The 14,674-nt window shown below is 44.1% G+C and overlaps 2 protein-coding genes across 3 annotated transcripts in view; one reads left to right on the forward strand and one right to left on the reverse strand.

Annotated features, from left to right (window-relative positions):
• The window catches only part of LOC126249026 (PAX3- and PAX7-binding protein 1), a 159,517-nt gene that overhangs the window by 66,074 nt on the left and 78,769 nt on the right, over positions 1–14,674 (forward strand). The window contains exon 1 of one of the 2 annotated variants that reach the window (XM_049950652.1): positions 509–669. The exons of the other annotated variant lie outside the window; for it this stretch is intronic. The gene's annotated coding sequence lies outside the window, so the exon portion shown is untranslated. Of the gene's footprint in view, positions 1–508; positions 670–14,674 lie in introns of those variants that run through there. 2 annotated transcript variants of the gene reach the window in all.
• Positions 1–14,674, reverse strand: part of LOC126248391 (uncharacterized) — an 824,863-nt gene that overhangs the window by 6,378 nt on the left and 803,811 nt on the right. The window contains exon 4 of the mRNA XM_049949378.1: positions 4,515–4,605. Within this exon, the coding sequence (XP_049805335.1) occupies positions 4,515–4,605 (91 nt within the window). The remainder of the gene's footprint in view (positions 1–4,514; positions 4,606–14,674) is intronic.

Below are 14,674 nucleotides of genomic sequence, written 5' to 3' on the forward strand. Positions count from 1 at the left end.
ATATATGGGCATCGTAGGAGTGACAGCAGAAAGCGGTTCCATGAAAGCTAGGTTAACGAACGACAGACTCTTCAGGAACGGCTTCCTCCGAATACGTAAAGAAGTTCCGATTGATCAAACAGCTTGTGTGCTGACGTTGGACGCCAGTTCACTCTACAAAATTACTGGATATTACCAACTTGGTTACGATAGACGCAAGGTTTGTCTGGGAGCGGGCAGCGACGTCACAACAAGACTGGGGTACTTTTTCGTTCGTCGGTGTGTACAAACATTGGGATCGTGGCGCAAATGTGTCCTCTGTGTATCGGCGTCTGTTGCACAGATGAAGAAACAGGCGTGTAAGTGGTGACGTAACAGGCGGCGGCGCCTTCGCCGAACTTGTGACGCCTGCGAGGTGTTCCCCGTGAGGCCCGCGAGAAACTTCCTGCCGGAGATTTCGGTATGCACGCTCAGCGGGTCGCTCGCTACAATTGTCGGTCGGTAGTTATGTCGAGGAGCTGTTGCTGCCGATGGATGGAAATAGCGTTTTTAGTACTGTGTCAAAGTGTCGATCATCTCGACTTCTATCCGGAGTAAAAGATGGGAACATCACGGAGAAACAAAAGCATTTGTGAACTTTATCAACCAGTATACTGAGCAGCGCTGAGAAGATGCAAGCGTTGTGCTTCGGTAAGTTTAGGATAGGATGGGTTTCGTTTTACGTTTCTGCATGTGTAGTACACAGTCTAAACACCCCAGGGCAATATGAAACTAAAGGAACTTTCTGTAAGACGCAGGCCAATGTGCTTTATCGTCGGCCTGAGGTGTCATTCGAGGGTCATCTGTTCCTCATAGCTGTCTCGCAGTCGACGAAGCTGTCATTCAAAACCGGAGTCTGTACTTAGCCTTCAAGTAGCTCTTTACCTACCCTCAAGATGGTGAAAGAGCCCTGTTACAGTCTTTCCACCAGTTGAAAATCGTTGGAAATTACAGGGTCAGAACCTTGCAATGACCGTGCAACCACGTTGCAACAATCGTATTATCTCATACTCAATTAACTGGTGTTTTATTTGTCCCCAGAATATGTGAAAAGACGTTAGAGCCTGAAGAAATAGCCGGCCGAAGTGGCCGTGCGGTTAAAGGCGCTGCAGTCTGGAACCGCAAGACCGCTACGGTCGCAGGTTCGAATCCTGCCTCGGGCATGGATGTTTGTGATGTCCTTAGGTTAGTTAGGTTTAACTAGTTCTAAGTTCTAGGGGACTAATGACCTCAGCAGTTGAGTCCCATAGTGCTCAGAGCCATTTGAACCATTTGAACCTGAAGAAATAAATGGGTGAAACAAACAATGTTGCTTCGGCAAAGTAGTAGTTGCACAGTGCCTCCGCGAACTTATCGTCCACACATTTAGATGCTTTCTTTGCATATATTTTACTTTCAGCTACAGCAAATCAATGTGCGGTGCATTGCCGTACGTGTAGACTCTCGACAACTTCGAACTTTTGTGATGCTGTTTTTTGCTTCTCTTTGTGCAGTTAATCGTACAGCTTCATCTTTCTGCTATGAACAATGACAGTACACTTCTAAACGTATAAAATTTGCTGTACTTGCATTATCAGAATCTGTACTACTATTCTTCGACCGTGCAAGGCGTCTATCGATTGCCGTATCTGCTTTTTAGTACGATGGAATGTATTTATGAAGTGAGGTAATATTTTCAAGAAATGCTGCTGAGTGTCTTGTAAACTTAAAAGTGTATTGAACCGTACTTTTGGAGAGTTTGTGTTTCGCAACAAAATCAAAGTTCGGTAACGAATTAATTGGAAAAAAAGTAATAGATGTTGATTTACACGGCGTAGATGACAAGCTTTCTGTGTGTCTGCGATGACGTTTCAGTGACTTACAGTGAGATAATTGGTACGCAGTGGTAATCTTAAGACGCTTAGGGAGAATCTGTTAAATTGATTCAAGTTTCTTTTGAACAGTGTCTTTTTGAAAACGTTAATTTCTTTTATAAAGTTTTGGGACAGTTTAGTTATCAGCAAACTGGAGGCCAGAGACGTGACTATTAAGGTTGGCAGAAGAGCAGTAGGCTCTTCTGGCTGCAGTGGCGGCAGTCTAACGTACCCTCTGTACGGACGCGGGCAGAAGGTGCAGTGGCCGCTGTGTATTTGCGCTGGTGTCTGTCGGCGGGCTGAGCTGACTCAGGGGAGGGAGCTGTCTATTTCTGGCGAACCGATGCGAGCCGGGCACAGCGCAACTCGCAGACTAAGCTTTATGTAAAAATCGGGCACGTCGGAGAGGCCAGAGTTGTTAGCTGGTTCCTCTGCCGAGTTTGCATATCGACGCGTCAACGTCCTTGGTAGGCCTACATAGTGTGTGCGACACAGTCACGTGCCCTGCGTAAAATTTTGCAGGAAGATGCATGCATACGTAATTAGCGCTCATCCCCCCTCCTCCTCTCACAACACACAAACACACACACACACACAAAGCGCACGGGTAAACCTAGCGGCCAACGTAGCCAAGGCTATAGAAACCACCAGTTCTGTCTTTTTTCTCTTGACTAGCGATATTGTTGTGGTGGCCGTGCGGTTCTAGGCGCTCCAGTCCGGAACCGCGGGACTGCTACGGTCGCAGGTTCGAATCCTGCCTCGGTCATGGATGTGTGTGATGTCCTTAGGTTAGTTAGGTTTAAGTAGTTCTAAGTTCTAAGGGATTGATGACCTAAGATGTTAAGTCCCATAGTACTCAGAGCCATTTTTGATATTGTTGTGGTTGAGCAGGGTGAATTGACGTTAATGTCAGCATACAGGCAATTTCGCCGTGCGTTTCTTACTTACGTATTCGGAGGAAGTTGTGCGTGTAAGGTGTGTTACCTAGCTTCCTATCGTGAACATAAGAGAAACTGTAATATTGTACCACAGAGCTCAACTACAGCCTTATTGTGATATCCCTGGGCGCAGCTCGATCACTTACAGGCCTTGGGGTGCCGATATGAACCTAAGCGGAAATTAGTGCAGTTCATGTTCAGAATTAGTCATGCGTAAGGATAGGGAGATAGGGCAGATGAAAAATTGTAGTAAGGTGTAACTGATCGATGGTGGAAACCACTAATTCGCAGGACTTCCACGTACGCAAATTTGAGTTTTGGTCCAGAGTTTGGTCATCATAAGAATTTATTCAGACCGAATGAGTGACACGGGTTCTCTGAGGCATTGTACAGAAAAAAGCTTACTGGTAACGTTACGATAGCCGTTGTTTAATAAAAATCCTAATACTACATTGCCTCCTACAATAACGAGAACTTTCCTGCGTGAGTACCGATGCACTTTCTAAGTCATTCATTTACGCTTTTTTTTGTCTCTGTTCATTCCGTAGAAGGAAAGAATATGAAATTATATTGAATTTTCTCATTATGAGAGTACTGAAGGGAGATCTGTTTCAATTGTTAAAAACTATCAAAAGCTAAGATCGCAAAAATATTTTTTATTTAAGACAACCGGTTTCACACTCTTAGGTGTCATCTTCAGGTCTTAAACATTGTTTTTAGTAAAAGAAGTTTAAGGCCTGAAGGCGACAGCTTGAATGGTTTTTAACAATGAAATTATATGTAATACTCCGGTGGTTCCTCCCCGACCGTCGCCCCGCCCCCTCTTATCCACGCACATACATTGTGTTTTATAAATTTTTGATGTCGAAGTACAGTAATCGCTTTCGTTTCTGTTTACTACTGATTTATCAACAGGGAAGGTCAGTAGAAGATGATATGGTGGTAGACCCTTGCAGACCGAGCGAGGTGGCGCAGTGGTTAGCACACTGGACTCGCATTCGGGAGGACGACGGTTCAATCCCGTCTCCGGCCATCCTGATTTAGGTTTTCCGTGATTTCCCTAAATCGTTTCAGGCAAATGCCGGGATGGTTCCTTTGAAAGGGCACGGCCGATTTCCTTCCCAATCCTTCCCTAACCCGAGCTTGCGCTCCGTCTCTAATGACCTCGTTGTCGACGGGACGTTAAACACTAACCACCACCACCAGACCCTTGCACCACAGGCAGTTAAGCATTAACTGCCACGAGAAACAACTTGAGTCCGCTGGAAATCTATCGGAAGCGCCTCACGTGTTTGGTTATGTCATTGCAAAACTCCTGTTTGGTTGGCTTTCGGAGTTTGTGTATGAATTTCGCATCTTCTGTGGGACGTCAATGGCGCTATCGTGAGCGTTTAATGTCAAGGGCGCGACGCCGCCCCGCCCCACTGGAAACGTATCTGGCGCCTATCGAGCACTGGTGACGGTGGAAATTAAGTAACGTATTTTGCATGTTTACCGAGTAACTAGGCACGAAAACAACTAAATTATACGGATAAGAAACTGATCGCCGAAGGATGGTCGATGGTTCTAAATCCGGGTAGCGTTTTTACGGAAGAGCGTTAGCCAGCAACTACAGAGCTGATCATCCATTTGCCCTGGAAAAGAATCGAGCGTACATCTAACTACTGATGTTCCGTTAGTATATATTGTCAGCCCCAGCACTCACCTGATGGTCAGAGCTAGCAGCACGATGATGAGTGCCACCAGGACCATGGCAATTAGCACACCACAGATCATGTACACCGTCTCGTTCGGATCTGTGAAACAGAAGAGAGGAAAGCGTAAATTAGTCACCGGTTTGGATACAAACTCTTTGCTGGCATGCTTAAAGGCTTAAGGTACATGTTTATAACAGTTTTGGCATCTGAAAACAAAGGCAACTCTTTATAAAACTTAGTAGTGTCTTTTGCTGCTGTCGTAGGGATTATTACCTTTGATGATACGTACTTCTTTTTGCAAGGTTCGGTTTTAAACAAGATCTTTTCTCTCTCCCATTTTTTTTAAATTGTCTATTCCTTTCATTAAAACGTTTCGGACATTGATCTAACAGCTGGAGATTGCAGTAAGATGTCCATGCATCAGAAATAAACAGTTAGGGTCATAATACAATGTAGTTTCATAAAGATCGAGACTTTAATATTATTTTAGTCACCGACTTGTAGTACATGTGCATGTATGTTGATCTCGAATAAGCAGAGGTATCGGGCACAGTCTCCTGTCACGTAAATTTCTATGAAAAGTATGCATCCGTAACTGCGTGTCCTTCAAAAATGGCTCTGAGCACTAAGGGACTTAACTTATGAGGTCATCAGTCCCCTAGAACTTAGAACTACTTAAACCTAACTAACCTAAGGACATCACACACATCCATGCCCGAGGCAGGATTCGAACCTGCGACCGTAGCGGTCGCGCGGTTCCAGACTGTAGCGCCTAGAACCGCTCGGCCACCCCGGCCGCCTACGTGTACTTCGTCAGTACTGAGTGCTTCAGCCTGCGTTGTAATAAATATGGGAGATTTAATGTGAATCGTGTACCTTTCTCTTGACTTGTCGTCCAATCATTGTGTGATCTAATATTAAGTCAAAATTAACGAGACAGAATTTCGGAAGAGGAGTGTAAGTTCGCCGTTAGTGCAATGACTTTAGTAGAGCCATTAAACTGCAAAAGAACATAATCCAGGTAGTATAGCACCATGAAGCCCGAAAGGGCTGCTTGCTGCATTTGCGGTCTCGCTAGCGGAGATGCCTCTAATGGCATCTGCTGATAATATCGGTACAGTTACTCGCAGGCTGGCTGCAAGGCATCGTAGGTGAAGGAGAGCAGAGCGTGGTCCAAACCAACTGATGAGCATTACAGTGCTGCGCAAAAACTGTCGCGTGTTTCACCTAACATGTTTACGTATTCCGACTCAGTTGCAGGAAAGTTACCCCCCTCCCCCCCCCCCCCACACACACACACTCACGACTTCTCTTCAGTATATACATACAGTGAAGGAAGAGAACTGTGTAACTTTACTGCAACCCAGTCGGGATTTTGATACGTGTTGTTAGATCAAAAAGCGACAGTTTTTTTCGGTACACTGTGATATTCACTTAGTTTGAAGAACTCCCTGCTGTCTTTCCCCTGCGATACCTTGCAGCCAGCCTGCGAATAACTGTACCGATATTATCACTAGATGCCGTTAGAGCCATCTCCGCTAGCGAGACCGCAAATGTAGCAGCAGCCCCTTCGGGCTGCATGTTGCAAGACTACCTGGTCTCTGTCCCCTACGCAGCTTAATGGCTTTACTGAAGTCATTAAACTAACGGTGAACTTACAGTCCTCTTCCGAAATGCCTTCCCCTTATATCGTGTACCAGGGTCAATTTTCACCTAACAGCACGCTACTGACGAAGTACACGACAGCTGCAGTGACACAGTTGTAGATACTTTACATACAGGGTGTATAATAATTAATTGCGTAAACGCACACGATACTAGAAGCTAAAAAGTCTCAGTATACATAGGGCCAAAAATGCATACACTGAGAGCTACGATCAATTTTTCATCTTAGGTATTGTGAAACAAATCTCTTCTACTGCACGTTCTTTGCCTTCCAAATTTTGGGAGCTGTGTTTCAAAAGAGCAAGTGCTCATAGCTCTTAAGGAATGCGTTTTAGACCACAAGTTTACTGGACTTCTTTTTCCTGTTTTGATCCATACTGCTACTTCCCAAAATATGGATAGCAGAGAACTTGCACTAGAAGAGATTTGTTTCACAGTATCGAAGATGAAAAATTGCTCGTAGCTCTTAAGGTTGCATTTTCGGCCCTATGTATACAGAGACTTTTTTGCTTCTAGTATCGTGTACTTTCAACTGTATGCGTTTACGTCATTAATTGTGATACACCCTGTATGTACCCTATTATATAGTGCTTCTTGTGCTAAAAAGAGATTCCGGTACTGTGATCTACGGCGGATCTTGTTTTGAAATTTAGACGTCTTAAAACGTTAGTTTAACGCTCTTTTTGTCAGAGGTGTGGGTGCGACATACCGGCGCGTACCGTCTGTGTAATATATGAGAAAGAGAGAATATATGTAAAGCTCCTGCAAGGATTTTAAACAATAGTTAGTCGTTGCCGGACCGTATTACGAGTAAACTAAAGAAAATTACATAAGCGTAGGTTTTCGCGGCTGAAGTCCATTTCATAGATTTCACCCGGCTGCGATGTTTTATCACATAACGACGCTATCCGACTGCTAGAAGAATTTTGTGGAAATGAAGAAAATTACGTCCATCTTCCCTATTAAAATTAGACGAAGCGAGTTATTGGATAGATTAAAGACACTGCAAGGAAAATGTTCTTATCTCCGACAGACAATCCCGGTGTCCGTTGCCCGTGTCTTCAGTAAGCCACTTCAGACAAATGTTGGGTTTTGTTCCTTAAACGGGTTAAAACAGACCCCTGCTTCCAACTTTCCCCTAGTGAGCTGTTACTTTGTTAATGCTGCCCATCGACGAGACGTGAAACTTCAGGCTCGTGTACCAACTTTCGTGTAGTCTTCAGTTTGGCGCGATACTGGTGAACTATAAACGGTATACCGTGACCTGGTCGTCAGTTATCACGTAATGTACGCAGTCTCTGCCTGAAAAATACTTAAACACATTTTTACGGAATATAGGTCTGGCACGCCAGTTAGGAATTTTCCTATTTTGAAATCTGTAGACTTTGGGAGGTATTGAAGCCTGGAACAATGAGACAGTACGCTGGCAGGAAAGCAGTGCTTGTGAGGTAGACTGTATGAAGGTACATTAGATCCAGTACAAGAGTTGCGTTGAGAGACGTTGCTGGAAGTGATGTCTCTAGGCGCGGCATTTAGAAGCAGATGGCGTTCAGTTGAGGGAAAAAAATGCTAGCCTAATTGTTTCCAAGAAAGACTGATGTAAACAATACACAAAGGGGACAGTAGTGTCGCGTGACTGCTAGCGGCGTTGTTAGGGCCCTGGACGTCCCGACTCACGCATGGCCGAGTGGTTACAAAATGCGTTTTCCTGCGAACCGCATAGTGAAGTGCAGGAGTAACACAGAAAAATCCCACTCAGAGTAAAACCGCTTCCTGTTTGTTGACAGCAAGACGAATAAGGTGACGTCTAGTGTTTCTCTTGTTTCTTTGCTATTTTTTTATTAGTATTTTTCTTCCAGGCGTTCAGATTTTCACCGTCTAAAACTTATTTCCTAATATATGATGTTATTTATCTATGGATTTCATCACAAAGAGAGCAGTGTTGAAGAGAAAAAGGAACCCCTTGGCATTTCATTGCTTTAGTCTTACTTGCCAGTATCAGCTTAGATAAACTTAACTCTGCTGTAAAGTCCTGCGCTTAAGAACAGTTTGATAGTCGCAGCTAAAGCTTTCACTGATGAGGCATGGATTTTTAAGTCGGAGCTCAATCGCTAATTCTGCTGTCTGTCACTGTCACTGCCTTTATCGAGGTCTTATGTAAATCACATTGACTGCCGTATATCAATATGTTGACATGATTAGGCCGAAGAAGAAATTCCCGGTGGGACAAGAGAGCGACCTAAAAGTATTAAAGTCTCATCTAGTCTCGGTAAACGATTACAGCAGTTGGAGAATTTTTCTAGTGCGAATGTGGGAATGCGGTTCCGTAATTCGTCTGTGGGCCACATGTAACGCGCGACGAAGCACTAACTACTTGTGCACTGGTTCAAATGGCTCTGAGCACTATGGGACTCAACATCTTAGGTCATAAGTCCCCTAGAACTTAGAACTACTTAAACCTAACTAACCTAAGGACATCACACACACCCATGCCCGAAGCGGGATTCGAACCTGCGACCGTAGCAGTCCCGCGGTTCCAGACTGCAGCGCCTTTTAACCGCACGGCCACTTCGGCCGGCTAACTACTTGTGCACTGCCTGTAATAGCAGTTAGGATGGATATCGGTAGTTTGGCCTGATCAGTGCACTTTTTGTTTTGCTTTATTCGAGTAGAGATTCACACAAAGACGAAAGTGCAGTTGCTCTGACGTCCAGGCATCTTTCTGTAGTAAAATGTTTCTGATTAACAGCGAACTTGGACATCATGGTGTCATTACACAAATAATTAATGTGCTTGTGACGCCTCCAGCTATACAAGGTGTTTCCCAATTCATGTTACACATTCCTAGTAGTTGTAGAGCGGATTTAGTAGACCATGTTTTACATAGGAACCCCTGTCCGAAAACGTCATCCAAGGGCGCTACGTAGCGTCAGAGTTGTAGGCACCGGCGCATGTAAATGTATGTATGTACAGGGTGAGTCAGGAGGAAAGGTACGTGTTTTGCCAGGTGGTAGCATTAGTGATTCTGAGAAAAAAAAATTGTTGTGGATATATGCCCTATTTCGAATGGTTTCCGAGATAGTACACTTGTAATGTACATTTATATTTATTTTCTGTATTATTCATTGTCATTGTTTACAACATACCACAGCAATATAGAGGAAGTTGAGACGAACATTTTGATACAGGACGCTTGTGGTCTATCAAGTCGGAAAACTACCTCAAAGTGGTCTACAAAAAGCACATAAGCTACAGAGCAGGCGCGTCGCGCGAGTTTTTCAATATTCTCGCGATCTCCGCGCAAACTGTTGTCCTCGACAAAAAATAAATAGGATCTTTTTTCGTAACAAATTTAATTCAGTTTAATTGTGTACTGAGACACGTTTTCGTTGGAGTGTGCGGTTTTCAAGTTATTAAAGAAAAACGTACAAAAGTGATATTAAACGTGTTCTGTCTCGGAAACCATTCGCAATAGGGCCTATGTCCACATGAAATTTTTTGTTCAGAATCACTAATACTGTCGCATCTCAAAGCACGTACTTTTCCTCCTGACTCACCCTTTATATACAGGGTGATTCCGTGATGGTGATAAAACCTTCCAAGGGTGATAGAGACGGATAAATGTAGCAAAACGGTTTTCACTTATAACTGTCGATTCTTTTGTTTCCGGTACAGGGACCCTTACCTCAAATTGATACATTTACCCTTCTCCATCATTCTTGAAAGCGTGTAACACCATCACGGAATCACCCTGTATACGTATATATCATTTACGGCGCCGGCGCCTATAACTTAGAGTCTCTACAACCCCTAGAAATGTGTTAACATGAATTGCGGAACATCGTGTATATCTCTCTTTTTCTTTTTAGCGTTTCGGAATATTTCCAGTGGTGTTACTTTACGGAATGCCATCTCCGTACACGATCATTTATTGACAGCATCTTATGAGATAATAACAGCTACCACATCATTTCCATAATGTGATGGCTTCTCATAAATTATTCTGTAAATAACGAAGCAGACCTACTCAAGGTACCATTGTTGTCATGGGTTAAGTTTATAGGTCTACAACTAAAAATTTAGCATATATAACTAGAAATACAAGTTCCCGGATCATACATTTTATTGAAGACTATCATAACTGGCTACAGCGTGAAAAGCTAAGAGAACCACTGACTTCGGTCCATTTGATAGGGTTTCTTAGAAATGGTCTCTTCGACATGTGGTGAAAGATCGAGCAAAAATAAAGAGAACAAGCTACCTCTATCACATGAAATGATGTGACCATTTTGCGAGACCCACGAGAAAGACAGGCCGCGGCGCGTACGTCACGGAGATAGTCCTGCGCTCGCTAGCTCACTCAAATCAGCAGACAAACTACGTTTCTACGCCTGTTAATTCGTAACTAGGCGTGTCCGTACAAACGAAAACTTAATCTTCTACTGGAATCTCACTGTTATTAGTCCTATACGATGGGTAGTCCACGGGCCTACTTATAATTTGTTACGGCTGTACTGGCGTACAAAAAAAAAAAATAAATAAATAAATAAAAAATAAAAAAAAATAAAAATAAATCATGCTAAAATGATTATCAGTTGCATAAGGCACCAGTTCCAGAATGTAATGAGTACTGTTAAGCAGAAGAGACTAAATGCTATAAAATCATTATACCATTTATATCGAGTATTGATCTTAAATTAAATTTTGTTGTAGTGCTGTTAATCAGTAAGACTTCATAATAGCAGATTCCAATGGAAGAAGCAATTCTCGTTAGTACTTACACGCCCAGCTGCGAGTTAACAGGTTTAGAAAAGCATGTCGTTTGCTGAGCTGAGCGTCCGAGCGAGTTCAGGACTACCTTCGTGACGTACGCGCCGCGGCCTGTCTTTCTCGTGGGCCTCGCCATTTTGTAAGTGACGTGTCTGTTAAATTACCAATACCTAGGCCGAGGTCCGCCTTCATATGTCCTGGTCCATTACCGACCTTCGACACGTCACTGCATTTGTGCAGATATGTGTGAGGAAAGCAGAATGCTTGCTGCTGCATCGATTTGTGACTTGTCGGAGACAATTAGACTCCGTCACAGTCAGTAAATGTTCACTCTTTCCTCTGATTTCCTCCGCTCTCTGGGAGAATTTTAGTGTCTTTAAGATAATGTACAGCGCTTTAAGCAGCTCCGGGAGACGGCAAGGTATTTAACAGATTTGCAACAGATATTGCTGTAATCCCATTCAAGCAATTGCCGCAGTCCAGCGGTGGAGGTGGACCACGTCGTTTGCAATTGTCTTTTCGCTGTATGTTGTTTACTGCGTCAAACTATTCCAGAGCGCTGTTAAGTGTTGCCGATGATAATCTAAAGTATGGTCAGAGCATGTATGTACGATGAGAGATTTGAGGTCTTCCTGATTAAGGGCCCGTCCTGGTCTATGTCCATATTCTTTCTGGCCACTTGCAAGTGCATTTTTTACGTAGCATTCGGTTACAAAGTGCAATGAAAATGGTATTTGAATCCTCGCGGTAAAGTCTGAAGTACACATTGTCGATATGGAAGTGGCCCTACAGCTGCCGTATCTCCCGTGTGAAGTGTTTTGATTCGCTACTTCGTGATCGTTCGGAGAAGGACTGGTTAGATAACGCTTATCCGCCGTTCTTGGAATACGTCATTACGAAAGCTGAAAAAGTTGAAAGAATATCCAGGTATCTGTTTCAGGATGACGCACAGATACCTGCACTCTTGAAATCATGTGAGTGCTGTCTTGAAAACTTCACGAAAGTGTGAACAAGCTCCGTATCTCGTTGAGTGTTATTAATTTCGGTGTTCGTTCTGCTTCCCAGAATTCCAATATACGGATACATCGTCGTTTCACAAGTGAAAATCGCACTCGCCGAGTGGCTTGGATCATCATCATCATCATCATCATCATCATCATCATCATCTGTTCACTAGTTTTCAAAATCGTCGTAAACGCAGGAAAGTTGCTTAATGCCGGAAACTGGGCTTAACTCTTCCTTTGTTGTAATTTAAGAAACTTTTAGTGGAAATATGATTGAATAAATTGTGTTGTAAATGTCATTCGACGTTCGTCTACTTCCGCAGAGTAGCATAAGTAACAGATTGTAATCAAACGCAAGGCCAAACTGTGATAGAGGATCTATACCGTCATGCTCCCCCATGTATTTGTTGTCTTCCTTCTTTTGGTAGCACTGTGAAAGAGTAGTTCCATTGCTTTGTGACGTTGCCGGAGGCAAGTTTGTAAAAACTAATATGCCTCAATCTTCAGTCAGTTGTCTTAGGTACTTTCGGAAAAGCGACGGGCTCTGTCTTCTCGTAGTTTTTCCTCCTGCTGACGTTATTTCAGTAGACATTAGAAGATAAGAGCACGTATACTGATTGTCCAGCTAGCATGATTTCCATTCATTGACAAACATTTATATTTAGCGAAGGTCTGTACGTCATAACTGTCCGTAGAGCGATAAGAATCTCAGAATCTGTCAATCTGATTTTAGAATAACAAAATCAATGCCTTTTAATAGCTGAATGTGAGAGGTCGAAGATATTCAAGTACCTTCGTCATTCGCAGAATACCTTGAGTGGAACATCCGTTGCCTTGCGAAACGGCGACAGTACCTGAGCAGTTCAGTTGGAAGCAGTTGAATGAGAGAGTATCATAACGTGTACTTTCTACAGATTCACTAAGTCGTGTGTATGATATCAATAGCATCTGTTGCTTCCACTAACTAATCTATCTATTAGCAATATCTTTCTTCTCTCTCACTGCATGAGGATGGAAACATGAAGTAACGCCTATGAATAAAGTGTTGTACATTAGAGAGGAGGAAGGGGGTAGGCTTCAGATCCACGCTTTGCTTGAGTTGAGCGTTGAATTAAAGGAACGAAAATTTGCCTTAGTCTGGCAGCTTTTAAAAGCGGCACTTGCAAGCTCGCCGACCGGTGTGGCCGAGTAGTTCTAGGCGCTTCAGTCTGGAACCGCGCGACCGCTACGGTTGCAGGTTCGAATCCTGCATCGGGCATCGATGTTTGTGATGTCCTTAGGTTAGTTAGGCTTAAGTAGTTCTAAGTTCTAGGGGACTGATGATCTCAGATGTTAAGTCCCATAGTGCTCAGAGCCATTTGAACCATCTGAGCTTGCAAGCTCTTAATGTGATGAGAGCGTCACATTATGAGCTGTCCAGCCTAGAGCAGACGGGGCCCTTGATGATGGCAGAAAATCGGTCCTGACCGGCTGCCGCGGTATAAGGTCGTCTGGGGCGTTCGATAAGAGTGAAGCCTGTGAATGAGATTCTTGCCCGAGTACTAGAGTTTACGTAACAGCCCACGCCGGCGGATGTGATAAAACTGAGGCCGGCGGGCGCTAACAGCAAGGCGTGTCGTCTTCTCGGGCGGAAATTGGGTAACACCGTTAATTACGGCAGCTTTGAAATGGAAATGGAGGAAGGGTGAAATGAATTGTTTTGCTTTGTGGGCAACAGTTCGATTGTTGCATTAAATAAATACTCGAAATCTAATGCCTCACATAACTCTGATATTGAACAATATTGAACGGAAAGGAAGTAGTGTAAGTTATGCTCACCGATGAGTATACGTACCGACGTTGTAAATTTTACTGACTGGCGTTAGCGACGAAATCTAGCAGGCAGGCGACCAAAAGTAGAGTGCAAAATTAGGTGAAATATCATCACTCTGCCAGCGTCACTCCTGTTTCCTGTGGGCTGTTTCGTTGCATCCCTTCTTCCGCCACCGCTCTGCTGCGGTGGTTTCTTTTGCTGTGGCACCCCCTCGGAGCGCAGTATCTGCCCCGGGTTGCTGTGGAGACGCGCCGCCTGTGTGTGTGTGTGTGTGTGTGTGTGTGTGTGTGAGAGGTTTGGAGGTGGTCTGAAGGTGGCACCAAGGGCGCGAGCGGCCAGGGCCCGGAAATGCCGCCAGCACTCACAGGCTTTCCCCAGATCGCCGACGACAGCCGCCGCACGGCACACTTGGCGTTTACCGTCTTCGTACAAGACACCGTACGTCCTGCGGCCTATGCTTTATGCGTCCATATGTTTGTCTTAGCTGGGACTCTGACGAATTGTGGCGCTGGCCGTACAGCCTTGGCATCCGTCCTACTTTACCTCACACTACTTCACGTAACACACGTTAACCGTCGCTCCATTCGCGCTTTATCCCTACTGTGCGGCCACCTGTTGAGCAGACATACATGTGACTCCAATGCCACTGTCATTGACGGATGACATGGGCAGCCAGCTCAAAGGTAGAAAAGCGTATACGACAGTACTGTCCGAGCAACAAAATACAGCTGCTCTCACTCTTCTGTTTACACGTTTTCGGGGTGCTTTCCTCGATGTCATGACAAAACTCAGGACTGGAAGTAAAAACTAAAAAATGTAGCGATTAACAATGAATCCTTCAATCTGCAGCGTAGTGTACATTATTATTAAACTTATAAGTAGATTAAAACTACTTAACTCACCAGGACTTGAAACA

The sequence above is a fragment of the Schistocerca nitens genome, chromosome 1 (genome assembly GCF_023898315.1).
Source record: "Schistocerca nitens isolate TAMUIC-IGC-003100 chromosome 1, iqSchNite1.1, whole genome shotgun sequence".
Classification (NCBI taxonomy): domain Eukaryota; kingdom Metazoa; phylum Arthropoda; class Insecta; order Orthoptera; family Acrididae; genus Schistocerca; species Schistocerca nitens.